General features: G+C 43.8%; 1 protein-coding gene across 1 annotated transcript in view; it reads right to left on the bottom strand.

Moving 5' to 3' along the window:
• LOC111146887 (glutamate rich 6B) overlaps positions 1-14,832 on the bottom strand; it is a 47,019-nt gene extending 32,187 nt beyond the window's left edge. The window contains exons 1-3 of the mRNA XM_022502607.1: positions 14,502-14,832; positions 5,038-5,086; positions 1,931-2,109 (exon numbers count right to left, since the gene is read on the bottom strand). Coding sequence (XP_022358315.1) covers positions 1,931-2,109; positions 5,038-5,086; positions 14,502-14,832 — 559 coding nt within the window. The remainder of the gene's footprint in view (positions 1-1,930; positions 2,110-5,037; positions 5,087-14,501) is intronic.
• Positions 14,833-15,045: the final 213 nt, after the last annotated feature.

Below are 15,045 nucleotides of genomic sequence, written 5' to 3'. Positions count from 1 at the left end.
GCATCTCTCCTGCTGGGAAATCTTCAGGGTTCTGTATTCCAGCTGCAGAAGGACTGGCTTTCCTCCATCCCCACCCCCCTTCATATTGCTTTCCCCACGTCCCCTTCGTCTCTCGCCTCTGGATGTGGTTTTGAGACCTTCTACCTTCCCGGAGCTCCATCCTTCCTGGGTTTTTCTCTTACAACTCTTTAACACTCAGATGGAAGTATCTTTGTCATCTGTTTGCCCCATTCTGTTGCCCAGACACAATCATGTATATGTCAGAGGCAAGGTTTGCCCGACTATTACCAATGCCCTCCAAAGGACAGACTGCAAACCAAATGCAGGAAGGGAAAGAAAAACCTCCATGAATTTTAGAGAATTGCTTGTTTTTCCTTGTGTTTCAATCTCTTCTCTACCCACCATCCCCTCACATAACTGCAGGACCCTGGGGTGTGACGCTGGCTCAGAGGCTCTGACAGAGCACACCTTTGGTCCAGACCACCCCTGTCGCGATATTTGATCAGTAGGCATTTTCTGCGGATGGCTAGACTTTTACTAAGCACTAACCATGTGTTGGCTCCAAGGAACTCAGGCCTAGAAAGACACTTAGCTGCAAAACACGCCCCTCCAGACCAAATATGCAGAGTGCTTAAAACCCCAGTGAGCTGCAGACATGACCTGCTTTGGAAATTAAGCTTAGGGACCAAAAGGATCGTGAACAAACAGGTCAAATGAAACTGACCGCTGAAGGCTGCCTCTCTGGAGGTGGGCCCACAGGGGGATAAATGGGCTCTGGGGCCCCCCATTCCCTCACTCCAGCCTTCTCTCTATCCCCTCCCCTCCCACATCCTTTCAAGCTTAACACCAGCACTTTACAGGCTATTACCCGCTAAATGGCTTTAGAATCCTGCTTATGAATATTTAGATAAATGCTCGGATTTTTCCCAGCTGTCATGCTTATTGACTTTGAAATGGTTCCAGTTCTCAGGGCCCCACCGGAACGCACATGCTGACAAAAGTCCCACATGAACTGATTTCGCCTGTAAAGTCCTCCTGGGCTGCCCATGCAGCTGAGCTCTGGGCTTGTGTGGGCCTGCCCTCTGCCTTTCCACCCTCCCTCATTGGGTTTCTGGCACCTAATTCCATGGAACCACATTCGAGCTACGAAATAGAGCAGGCATGGGTGTGGGCAGGGAAGTGAGTTGGTGGGGGGGACTCTAATTTACTGCTGCCATGACTACAGCTGTGAAATGAATCCGTGAACCCATGATGGATCAATCTTACAAAGGCAGGATTTAAATTATTAATAACGGTAAGCAATGCTGCTCCGTCTTGCATCCCAGGATCTGAGGGTGAGGGGACTTTGGGCTTAATTGGGGAGAGGACTAAGATTCTCAATGCAATCTTGCCACACTCTTTCTTGAGTGCCTCCCAGTTGTGGCTCCAAAAGTTCAAACTACAGATGGTTTTGGCCTGTTTGGAATCGGGGCCAGCTTTGACTGCCTGCTGAGACACAGTCCCGCTTGCCACCATCCACGTGACCATCTGGATACAGCCCATCACCCCAAGGAACCCATCTGTAATCTGGGAAGGTAATGGCCTGTGTCCCTGAGGGAAATGGGGCCCATGTTCCCATAGAGCAGGAACAAGAAGACTAGTGAAAAGAGAAGGAAAGACTGGAAAAGTTATTTGTTTCAGCCCTTTGCTGATGTTTCCCTGAGGGGGGTTCTGGGGTGGAGGAAGGGGGGAGCAGGGCTAGGAGAGGAGCTTAACTTCTTACCTAAAATACCACTTCAAATGGTACAGGAAGTCGTTGTATAGCATTAACATGAGAAGCAATAGACAAGCTGTGATATTTCACACTCATGGAATGCATTCCCCCCCCCCACCCCGGCTCCGGCCCTCCATGTGATGGCCGGCAGGGTGTAGTTCCCCATCCCCCACTTACTTTCATAGATCCATTTTGTCTGCGTGCTCTGGTCTTGCCAGGCCAGAAGTTCTCTCTCTTGCTGCATGTACGAGGTAGAAGGTCTTGTGTCATCGTACGGAATCTCATAGGGAAGTTCAGAGATGGAAGGTGGGACAGAGAAGAGCATGGTCTCCTCGTAAGGGTTGGTTGCTGAGCTCCTGTCAGAGGTGAGCACACGGGTAGCTCAACTTCCAGGCAGGGACCAGGTTAGGCACTGGGGCTATGGGCTGCGGGGATGGTGGGGTGGCTACTCTCCAGCTCCTGCAGACTCTGCCTGCCCCAGATGGTGGATGTCACAGGTGAGAAGGGACCGCAAGTCAGTGACGGTGAATAGGTCCCTGCGCCATTTTGGGCAGCAGAACCCCACATTGCCAACTGCCACTTCGTTTACTGGAAAAGGCTCTCTGGATGCCTTCAAAGGCCAATGGCCCAGGCTTCCATAACTGACAGTCTAATGTTCTGGAACATTCTCCATCCTTTGTGGTGCACGACCCTGCCCATCCCAGTGGCCCTTCCTACCTTACCGCTGCCTCAGGTAGAGTGGGAAAAATACCAGAGTAGAAGCTGCAGCAGCTTAAAATCAAGCACCGAGGTCTGTCCCCTCTAGTCTGCCCACTACAAATACCACCATTATCGAGAAAGGTTTCCACAGGGCCTGATGACAGAGTATTGGCTCTGAGGCAGACGCCCTGCCATCTGGTAGCTTAAGATCCAAAGGGACGACCCCAACACACAGACCCGCACTGTGTTCTTCTTCAGGAATTTCTGCTTTTAGCTGGGGGCAAAAACCTGTCATTCAAAGGGATGAGAGCAGTCTTTGGGGTGTTTCAGCCCTGAAGTCCTCTCATGTAAACTGGCTGAAATGGCAGAGACAAGGGTAAGGGAAAATGCCTGCCATATAAATGGGCACTGACTATGTTTGGTAGACAAAACACAGACTTTGGTGTCAAGTGACACCAGCTGAAATCTTGGCTCCTGCACTGTAGAGGAGTAACTTTGGGTAACTGTTGAACGTTTCTGCATCTTTTTGATAATCATACCTCCCTTACAGGTCCCTGCCAGGGAGGACAAAGTGAGAGCGGGCAAGTGCATTCTTGGCTTCTGCTGTTCTTACTGGTGAGGGGAGCAGTGCAGTGGCCCTTCGGAGATGGGCCTGTTCCCTGCATGGGTCTCTGGGACCCAAAGAGGTCATGCAAGTCTCCATGAAAGGACTTTGAGAAGTCAGAGCTGCCAAACACACTGAGAGATCACATTTAAGGTAACAGTGGGCCTATCTGGTCATTGCCATCTTCATGCACATTTACTCAGCATCCTCCCCATCACACCTCCCTTGGGCTGGGACATGGTGGGGTTTTCTGGGGGCACCTATTAAAGCAGGACTGGGGTTCTGGTCTACCTGGGCCAGGTTCCAACTCCCTGCCCCATCTGCAATGGAAGGGTGTGGGATCCTGGGGAGATTGGATGGTTCCAGGCCTGCTTCTTTAGCTGTTTCACAGAGGGGAAGGGGTCTGGTGTGTGCTGGGGGATCTTCTGTGCATGTGTGTGAGAGTGGGAGAGGGGGCCTTCCTGTTGATAAGGGACCCATGAAATGCTTGACCTGAACCTGTTCCTTTTTCCCACTCCCTGCCTAACAAACAAATAGGAGTGTACACTTCTTGCCTAAAGTGGTTTGTAGGTTCAGTCTCTCAGCAACCTGGTGTCAGGAAAATCCAGGGCCTCTCTGATCCCCATGAACTCCTCCGTGACAGGAAAGCCACTTAGCTGGAATGTGGATAAAGGATTGGATGGGTGCCTACGTTTAGAATGAAGCCGACCCGGAATCATGACTCTTGTTCTCTGCCTGCTAAGTTTCCATGTGGTGGCTTGCAGGGAGCAGGGAGCAGGAACGGGACTAACAGTGACCCATAGCATGTCTGAACCCCTGCTCTTAGGGAGCCCCACAAGCTAATACTCATCGAGTCCCCACCACAGCCTCATGAGGCTGAAACTCTTCCTGTCCCTGTTTCAGCAATGAAGAACCTGGGGCACAGAGATTGTATGTGGCTGCCCGATGGCATGCCGCTGGCTGAGATTCAAACCCGAGTGGTCTGGCTCCTGAGCCCCTGTTCTCAGTCACGGACCTTCCCGCGCTCACGGCCTGTTGCTTCCTGTGCTGTGGGTGTCCATGACTGAGGTGAAGGGGCCTCCAGAGAGCCATTGCCTCTTATGTGTTGGCTCAGTGGGGGCAGTGCCATCTGATCCATGTTGCTGAGCCCCCAGAACTGTGAAGCATGGAGCTAAGGGGTTGGTGGAGAGCAGCGATGGGGGTTGGCCTCACCGGGCTGAGGGGTGGCCCTCAAGTAGTAGCCTGTCGCTTGCCTATGCAGCAGAGAAGGGATCTCATCCCAGCTTCTCACCATAACCAAACTGGCCTTGTGCTTTCTTCATATCCAGTGCCAACCCGCCTCACCAGTGGATACAAATACTCTGCAGTCACTCTCAGGGGAGGGATTGTAGGGGATGACACACAAGGATGAGGTCTGTGAGTTGGAAGTCTGGGGTACCCCTCACCTTGGTTTCTACAGAGCTGAGCACATAGGAGGCACCGACTCATTTATTCCATAGGTTTGTTAGTGACTGTCTTGCATGTGCCAAACCCTGTATGAGTGCTCACTGAACGGTGACTGAGACCTTGGGAACATGCCTGAATAAGGAAGATGGCAACTCTCCTTTGGGCATTCATCCCTCTGTTCACTGCAAGCATGGCCACAAGCCCCTTGCTCTCTTTCCCTGGTTGAGACCTTCTGTGCAGACTCAGATAGCTCTTATTCTTTCATTTCTATAGTCCTGGGTGCCCCAGACTTGGATCTTGGGACCTGTCCCTCACCCTGTGAGTAGCTGAGTGGCAGAGGGGACAATGGCAGGAGGTCCTTTCTGTGTGACTCCTGGAGATACCCCAACCTGTATCCCTCCTTCCTCAGGGAGCCTGAACCCTGTACCTCCGCACCACCCACCCCCCTATTCCCGTCCTGGGTCTGCAAAGGCTCCTGCAGCATCATCCTCAATCATGGATTTCCACCTGATTTGTCCAAAAACTAAACCATTACCTTGAGATAAGATGAGGCAGGGTTTGATAGGAAGAAGTAATCTTGAATTCTATTAGAAAAAGAACAGAAAGACAATATTGGGGAAAAAAAGAAGGTATCTTTTTTTTCTATTTAAAAATGTGTTGTTAAGTACATGATGCTGGAGTTGGGGTAGAGAGGCCCCAGTTTATAGAATTCCTTTATTTTCACTTTTTATTAGTGTTCTCTCTTAATGGTTTCCCTTAGAAATTACAAGGTTAAGTTTTATAAAGTCAACAAGAACTCAAGAGGTAATTTTCATAAAATCATGGATTTTGGAAATTCAAGTTTGCTTTGTTAATCTTTGGGTTATCACAGAAGCCTTGCTGTGTCATGAGATGAAGGATATCTGTACAGAAGAGGTAACAGAGGTTCAGAAGATCTAAATATTTTTTTTTAAAGATTTTATTTATTTATTTGACAGAGAGAGATCACAAGCAGGCAGAGAGGCAGGCAGAGAGAGAGGAGGAAGCAGGCTCCCTGCTGAGCAGAGAGCCCGATGCGGGGCTCGATCCCAGGACCCTGAGATCATGACCTGAGCTGAAGGCAGCGGCCTAACCCACTGAGCCACCCAGGCACGCCCAGATCTAAATATTTTTAAATGAGTTTTAATTTCAAAAACTCTGTTTGTTTCATTTAATCATCTATTTGCCTTGAATGATACATCAAGAATTTAATGTACAATTGGGAGAGAATAAGCCATCAATTCTAATAATAGAGCCCAGCCCAGTGGAAGTAGCCAAGAAATGAGAACCACAAATTGAAATTTGGAACTTAAATGTTCAATACTTATACTTATCCGCAGTTTACCCATGACACAGAATATTATTGAGGAATATTACTTGGCTCTTAAAATGATATCTACAAAGGTTAACCAATATGGGCAAATATTGAAGTCACAATTCTGTTACAAAAGTAAAATACAGAAGATGGTGGAGGAGTAGGAGACCTAAATTTCATCTGGTCCCAGGAGTTCAGCTAGATAGTTAACAAACCATTCTGAACACCTACGAACTCAACAGGAGATCAAAGAGAAGAATAGCAGCCATTCTGTGAACAAAAGTGACCACTCTCTGGAAGGTAGGATGTACGGAGAAGTGACTCTGAGGTGATATACCAGAAGATAGACTGCAGGGGGTAGAGCCTCCATGAGTCAGCTCCTGGCAATGGCTAGAGCAGCGGAGCACAAAATCAGAACTTTTAGAAGTCTTCTCCATGGAGGGACGTTGCTCCGGGGCTAAGTGGAGGGTGGAACCCTTGCTGGGACAGTGTGGTCTCAGGAGTCACAAAAAAAGTAGGGGAGCCTGAGTGTGGCAGAGCTGCCACATTTTGGAGCAGGGAAGCTGGCTGCAGAGACAGAGCTGAGGAGTGGGCTCTCAGCTCAGGGTTACCATAGACTGTGATCTGAGGCACAGTCAACCACTGCTTTTTGATCTGGGACCCCACAACTGGCAGATCTGGGGAGACACCCCTCTTCTTTCACCAGAAGGAGTGGTGTGGGAGCACGCAGCAGGAATCTGCTGGGTTTGGAGACTCCAAACCAGGCCATGCATCAGAGATAGAAACGCTCAGTCACAGGCTGGGTGAGCTTGGAGTGTGGCTGGAGACCAGGGAGACAGGAGTGATTGACTGCTTTTCTCTGAGGGCATATTGAGGTGTGGGCCCCTGAGCTCTTGGCTCATATGGGCCAGAGATTGGGAGGCCACCATCTTCATTCCTGTCCTCCAAAGCTCTATGGAAAGCATTCAGGGAACAAAAGCTTCTGAGAGCAAAACCGAGCAGATTACTTAGACTGGCCCTTGGCAAGGGCGGTGCAATTCCTTCTCAGGCAAAGACACTTGAGAATCACTGCAAGAGCCCCTCCCCCCAGAAGATCAGCAAGGACATCCAGCCAAGACCAAGTTCACTGATCAATGAGAACTGCGGAATTCCAGAGCTAGAGGAATACAGCACATAGAATTCTTGCCTTTTTCCCATAATTCTTCAGTTTTTCAAAGTTAAATTTTTGAATTTTCTTTATGTTTTTCTTTTTCTATTTTTTTTGGGTTTTTCCTCTTTCCTATTTTAACCAATATCTTATCTTATCAATATCTTTTAAAAAATCTTTTAATTTTCATTTTTATAGTCATATTCTATCCCTTCATTGTATTTAACCTTATGTTTTATATATCTATAAGTTTTTCTTTCTTTAAAATTTTGGGATACAGTTTCTTCTAACAGACCAAAATATACCTAAATCTAGCATATGGCTCTGTTCTAGTCTCCTGCCTGGTCACATTCTGTTTTGTTGTTGTTTTTTGTTTGTTTATTTGCAGTTTCTTCTAACAGATCAAAATACACCCAAAATCTAGTGTGTGGCTCTGCCCTATTCATCAGCTTGATCATACTCTTTTTTCCCCCTTTCTTTTCCCCCGGTTTCGGGTCTCTTCTGATTGGTTTAGTGTGTTTTTTCTGGGGTTGTTGTTACCTTTTTAGCATTTTGTTCTCTCATTCCTCTATTCTTCTCTGACAAAATGACAAAATGAAAAAACTCACCTCAAAAAAAAAAAGAACAAGAAGCAGTACCGACTGCCAGGAACCTAGTCAATATGGACATTAGTAAGATGTCAGAACTAGAGTTCAGAATGACGATTATAAAGATATGAGCTGGGCTTGAAAAAAGCATAGAAGACACTAGAGAATCCCTTTCTGGAGAAATAAAATCTGACCAAGTCGAAATCAGAAAGGCTATTAATAAGGTGCAATAAAAAATGGGAGGCTCTAAATGCTAGGATAAATGAGGCAGAAGAGAGAATTAGTGATATAGAAGACCAAATGATGGAGAATAAAGAAGCTGAGCAAAAGATAAACAACTACTGGATCATGAGGGGAGAATCTGAGAGATAAGTGATACTATAAGATGATACAATGTTAGAATAATTGAGATCCCAGAAGAAGAAGAAAGAGAGGGGGGCAGAAGGTATAATGGGACAAATTATAGTAGAGAATTTCCTTAATTTGGGGAAGGAAACAGGCATCAAAATCCAGGAGGCACAGAGAATCCCCCCTCAAAATCAACAAAAGTAGGTCCAAACCCTGTCATCTAATAGTAAAACTTACAAGTCTCAAAGACAAAGAGAAAATCCTGAAAGCAGCTCAGGACAAGAGGTCTGTAACATACAATGGTAGAAGTATTAGATTGACAGCAGACTTGTCCACAGAGACCTGGCCAGCGAGAAAGGACTGGCGTGATATATTCAGCACTAAATGTGAAAAATGTGCAGCCAAGAATACTATATCCAGCTAGGCTGTCATTGAAAATAGAAGGAGAGATAAAAAATTTCCAAGACAAACAAAAACTAAAAGAATTTCCAAACACCAAACCAGCCCTACAGGAAGTATTGAAAGGGGTCCTCTAAGCAAAGAGAGAGACTAAAAATAACATAGACGAGAAAAGAACAGAGACAATATACACTAACAGTCACCTTATAGGCAATACAATGGCACTAAATTCATATCTTTTAATAGTTACCCTGAATGTAAATGAGCTAATACTCCCAATCAAAAGACACAGGGTAACAGATTGGATAAAAAAACAAGAACCATTGATATGTTGTCTGCAAGAGACTCATTTTAGACCCAAAGACACCTCCAGATTTAAAGTGAGGGGGTGGAAAACCATTTACCATGCTAATGGACATCAAAAGAAAGCTGGGGTGGCAATCTTTATGTCAGATAAATTAGATTTTAAGCTGGTCTATAATAAGAGAGGAGGAAGGACACTATATCATACTCAAAGGATCTGTCCAACAAGAAGATCTAACAATTTCAAATATTTATGCCCCTAACATGGGAGCAGCCAATTATATAAACCAATAAATAACAAAATCAAAGAAACACATAGACAATAATATGATAATAGGAGACTTTAACACCCCTCTCACTGAAATGGACAGATCATCTAAGCAAAAGATCAGCAAGGAAATAAGGGCTTTAAATGACACACAGGACCAGATAGACATCACAGATATATTCAGAACATTCTATCCCAAAACAACAGAATACACATTCTTCTCTAGTGCATGTGGAACATTCTGCAGAATAGATCACATCCTGGGTCACAGATCAGGTCTCAACCAGTACCAAAAGACTGGGATCATTTCCTTTCTATTTTCAGACCACAGTACTTTGAAACTAGGACTCAACCACAAGAGGAAAGTTGGAAAGAGCTCAAATACATGGAGGCTAAAGAACATCCTACTAAGGAATGAATGGTCAACCAGGAAATTAAAGAAGAATTTAAAAAATTCATGGAAACAAATGAAAATGAAAACACAACTGTTCAAAATCTTTGGTATGCAGCAAAGGCAGTCCTGAGAGGGAAGTATATAGCAATACAAGCCTTTCTCAAATAACAAGAAGGGTCTCAAATATACAACCTAACCTTATACCTAAAGGAACTGCAGAAAGAACAGCAAAGAAAGCCTAAACCCAGCAGGAGAAGAGAAATGATAAAATTCAAAGCAGAAATCAATGAAATAGAACCAAAAGAACAGTAGAACAGATCAATGAAACTAGGAGATGGTTCTTTGAAAGAATTGACAAGATTGATAAACCCCTGGCCAGACTTATCAAAAAGAACAGAGAAAGGACTCTAATTAATAAAATCATGAATGAAAGAAGAGAGATCACAACCAACACCAAAGAAATACAAACAATTTAAGAACACATTATGAGCAACTATACACCAGCAAATTTGGCAGTTTGCAAGAAATGGATGCATTCCTAGAGACCTATAAACTACCAAAACTGAACCAGGAAGAAATAGAAAACCTGAACAGACCCATAACCAGTAAGGAGATTGAAGCAGTCATCAAAAAAATCTCCCAACTAACAAGAGCCCAGGGCCAGACAGCTTCCCAGGGGAATTCTACCAAACATTTAAAGAAGAATTAATACCTATTCTCCTGAAACTGTTCCAAAAAATAGAAATGGAAGGAAAACTTCCAAACTCATTTTATGAGGCCAGCATTACCTTGATCCCCAAACCAGAGACTCCAACAAAAAGGAGAATTACAGACCAATATCCCTGATGAACATGGATGCAAAAATTCTCACCAAAATACTAACCAGTAGGATCTAATAGCACATTAAAAGGATTATTCACCAAAACCAAGTGGGATTTATTCTTGGGCTGCAAGGTTGGTTCAACACCCAAAAATCAATTGATGTGATACAATACATTAATAAAAGAAAGAACAAGAACCATAAGATACTCTCAATAGATGCTGAAAAAGCATTTGAGAAAGTAGAGCATCCCTTTTTGATCAAAACTCTTCACAGTGTAGGGATAGAGGGTACATACTTCAAAATCATCAAAGGCATCTATGAAAAACCCACAGCGAATATCATTCTCAATGGGGAAAATTGAGAGCCTTTCTCCTAAGGTCAGGAACTCTCTTTAGGCAGGGCTGCCCACTATCACCACTGCTGTTCAACATAGTACTAGAAATCCTAGCTTCAGCAATCAGACAACAAAAAGAAATAAAAGGCATCTGAATCAGCAAAGAAGTAGTCAAACTCTCTCTTTGTAGATGATATGATACGATACTTTATGTGGAAAAGTCAAAAGACTCCACTCCAAAACTGCTAGAACTCATACAAGAATTCAATAAAGTGTCAGGATATAAAATAAATATTTTATATTTATATTTACTTATATTAAATAAATTTATATTAAAAATTATATTAAATATTAAATTAAATATTTATAAAATAAATTAAAAAACCAACAACAAGACAGAAGAAAGAGAAATTAAGGAGTCAGTCCCATTTACAATTGCACCCAAAACTATAAAATACCTCAGAATAAATCTAACCAAAGAGGCAAAGGATCTGTACTCAGAAAACTATAAAATACTCATGAAAGAAATTGAAGAAGACACAAAGAAATGGAAAAACGTTCTGTGCCTATGGATTGGAAGAACAAATATTGTGAAAATGTATATGTTGCCTAGAACAATCTACACATTTAATGCAATCCCTATCCAAATACCATCAACTTTTTTCCAAAGAAATGGAAAAAATAATCCTAAAATTTATATGGAACCAGAAAAGACCCCAAACAGCCAGAAGAATGTTGAGAAAGAAAACCAAAGTTGGCAGCATCACAACTCTAGACTTCAAGCTCTATTACAAAGCCATAATCCTCAAGACAGTATGGTACTGGCACAAAAACAGATACATAGATCAATGGAATAGAAGAGAGAACCCAGAAATGGACTCTCAACTCTATGGTCAACTAATCTTCAACAAAGCAGGAAAGAATCTCCAATGGTAAAAGCAGTCTCTTCAACAAATGGTGTTGGGAAAACTGGACAGCTACATGCAGAAGAATGAAACTGGATCATTTCCTTATACTGTACACAAAAATAGACTCAACATGGATAAAAGACCTCAATGTAAGACAGGAGTTCATCAAAATCCTTGAGGAGAACACAGTAAGCAACCTCTTTGACCTCAGCCGCAGCAACTTCTTCCTAGAAACATCGCCAAAGGCAAGGGAAGCAAGGGCAAAAATGAACTATTGGGACTTCATCAAGATCAAAAGTTTTGCACAGCAAAGGAAACAGTCAACAAAACCAGAAGACAATAGACAGAATGGGAGAAGATATTTGCAAATGACATATCAGATAAAGGGCTAGTATCCAAAAATCTATAAAGAACTTCTCAAACTCAACACCCAAAGAACAAATAATCCAATCAAGAAATGTGCAGAAGACATGAACAGACATTTCCCTGATAGTTAAGAAAACCATGCAGAGGGGTTAAGTGACTTGCCCAAGGTCGTGCCCTAAGAAGTGGGAGAGAATTGACCCTCAAACTCAGGTAGGTAAGCTCCTGAGAGGGGAAGGAAAGTGTGTTCTTTGTGATATACTCACACCTACCTCCAAACAGACAAATACATGGCATTCCCGCTCCTCAGTCCCCATCTGATCCTGTGGCAGGCATCACTAGTTGCTCATGGCTCTCTTTCTTGCTGAGGCGAAATTGGCCCTCACAATCTTCCTTGACATAGTGCTCCCCCACTAGTCTCTAGCAATTAATCCATCAACCCAAGCAATAAAAGCCCATTTGTCATTTCTAGGGCCCATTTCCAATTAGTTTCTAAAAGATGTTTCTAAAAATAAATGCAGGTGCATGCATGCCTGACTTTATGAAATGAATGAAATTGAACTTGACTCCGTTTGCATGTCCTGAGCATTTGCTAGGGGTCAGGAAGGCACTCCTGTGCGCAGGGCTCAACAAATTTCTATCTTAAATGTATTGGCAAAAATGTTCCACATTAAGAAATCTTGATGTAAATTCTTTTAAAAAGTTCCAAATCCTGTTGTAGACCCCTTCTTAATTTAATGCTTAATTTAATGTTCTGTGAAGTGTGGCTTGGTACCCTGGGTTTTCACATACCAAGACATTCTTCCATGTGCCTTTAAAGGCATTTTAGCATTCCTCCACAGTTTTCTCAGTGCCTTTCCAAATTTTGCTAGCAGGGCATTTATTTTCAAAGCTTTTGCTTTATACACAGTTCCATTCACTTGACAGCATTGTATTTGTCCCACTGTCGTGGGTAATATATTTACAAAGGCCCAGTGCATACAGGGGACATGTTAAGAATGCTTGATTCATACTGTGCAAAAGAAATGGCCCGAATGCTATTTTTCAGAATTAGAATTACACTCGGTATTTCCACAGCAGGAATACTAGGATTCTGAGAGGGAGCTTTATGGCAGAGGCACATACAAAAGAGAGTTTCCCAGCGATAGAGGCATTACCTCTCCAGTGCCCCAGCGAACCTTCCACAAGGGTAGGAAGAACCTTGGTTGATGCATCTGGTTTGAGGAAGAGGGGCGTAAATGCCTGTATTGAGTGCTAAGAACAGACAGCTCTTAGGATGTAGGTGGTATGTAATGAGATTGGGATTTAAAAATTCAAGCTGCCTGAGTGGCTTGCAGGTGGTAATGGAATCAGATCCAGAAAAATAATGTTGTCCTATTTCTAGGTCAATGTCGTGATGATGCAGATGACCGGTATTTTTAACTTTCTGAACCTAGTTGGTTATGGCCCTGCAGTCATGTCAGCAAGGGAAGACACCACATGGACCTCAGAGAACGTGAGAATCAGCCACCTCTAACAACGGCACAAGGAGTCCATAGTCAAATAATAAAACCCAACTTCAGGAAAAGGTGGCAATCGCAGGAATGGTATTGGAAAAATGTCAGCCCTAGGGTGAAAGAAATCACTCGAAATACTCACAGCCAGGGAAAGATGAGGCCTGCCAGGGGCCCGGTGGGCACCGGGAGAAGCCTGCTAGTGTCTATTGACCTAGCAACAGATTGCGGGATGGATTCTGGGAAATAATTAGAGGTCACTGATAAAATTGAGCCCTAAGGATGTTTAGCAAAGTGCTGTTTGAAAAAGTAACAAAAACCACATCAGAAACAATGAATGATTAATAATAATCAGGAATTGATTAACAATATTAGGGCTTGCAAATACAATACGGAGTGATGTAGCTATTAAAATGATCTGTAGAGGGGCGCCTGGGTGGCTCAGTGGGTTGAGCCGCTGCCTTCGGCTCAGGTCATGATCTCAGGGTCCTGGGATCGAGTCCCGCATCAGGCTCTGGGCTCAGCGGGGAGCCTGCTTCCCTCTCTCTCTCTCTGCCTGCCTCTCTGTCTACTTGTGATCTCTGTCAAATAAATAAATAAAATCTTTAAAAAAAAAATAAAAAAAATAAAATGATCTGTAGAAAATTTAATAACATGAAATGTATTCCTATAAGTATGAATTCTCACGTGTTCATGTAAGAATGTAATATATGTATTATATGTCAACTGCTTTTTATGATATATTTATTTATAATTTTATGTATATATAAATTATTATATGTAAAGCATAATATACCTTAAAAAGCAGGTGACTTTAAAGCCTGGGGAGGATATATATATGTATCTCCCCACATATATAAAGTGTGAAAGTGAATCCCCCCTCTGGGTGGTAGTGATGGTTACTTTCTTCATTTTTCTTACATACAGTTTAGATAAACATGTATTACTTGTGCACTAAGGAAAAGACACAAATTATAAGGTCTGTTCAGTTTTGTTTTGTGCATGAGTAGGGGATTTCTGTTCAGTAGGCCTCTCTGCTCTGTGGGTGCGCTGCCTGGAGGCCCGGCCTTTGAGGCTGGGCGGAGAGCTCGGTCAGTCCTGAGTGGGCCTACACACCGCGGGGGGTTTGGCAGACTGAGCTGCGGCTTTATTCCAAGTTAGATCTTTGTTCCTGGGCGCTGCGGTGAACTAGAGTTGCTGTCTTTTAGGGCCCTCACCTCCCCAAGTCCCCTCCCTGACACTTTCCTCCATACACATCCTCTTTTCCTTTCAGGTACTCTCCCTCGTCCAGACACTCACCGTCTTCCAGATACTCTTCCAACAGATCCTCTGTTTCTTCCAGATGCTTTTTCTTCCGCAGATGCTTTCTCTCCTTCAGAAACCCCGGAATCTCATACAGATAGGGGTTCTCTTTCAGAAACCTTTCCTCCTCTAGGTACTCCTCTTCCTCAGAATAGATTTCCTCTTCCAGATACTCACTGTCTTCGGGAGATAGATACTCTCTCTCTGAATTCTCATCCTCTTCATTACCTCCTTCCTCGGAACATAAGGTCTGTGTGGAGTACCGGGAGGTTGTGGGAAAGGAAAGAGGGGACGTTCCTCCAGAGGACTGATTACTTCCAGCAGACATTGGGGCAGCATTAAGCAGAAGAGACCCTTCAGCAAACAGCAGCAGGCAGTCACTTTACTGTCCTGGGAACCAAGAAAGGAATAGCATCCCATTAGTCGGTAATTCCCACTGCACATTGCTTTAAATCCATTTTTGTTGACTCATTTCAGTCAGTAGTGGTTGGAGGGCCCTTTGAGTGTGCAGACCAGCACATGGCGGCCCATGAGAAGGCAC

Source organism: Enhydra lutris, unplaced genomic scaffold (genome assembly GCF_002288905.1).
Source record: "Enhydra lutris kenyoni isolate GAN:26980312 unplaced genomic scaffold, ASM228890v2 scaffoldscaffold15, whole genome shotgun sequence".
NCBI classification, from domain to species: Eukaryota; Metazoa; Chordata; class Mammalia; order Carnivora; family Mustelidae; genus Enhydra; species Enhydra lutris.
This window is presented reverse-complemented; position numbering and strand designations above follow the sequence as displayed.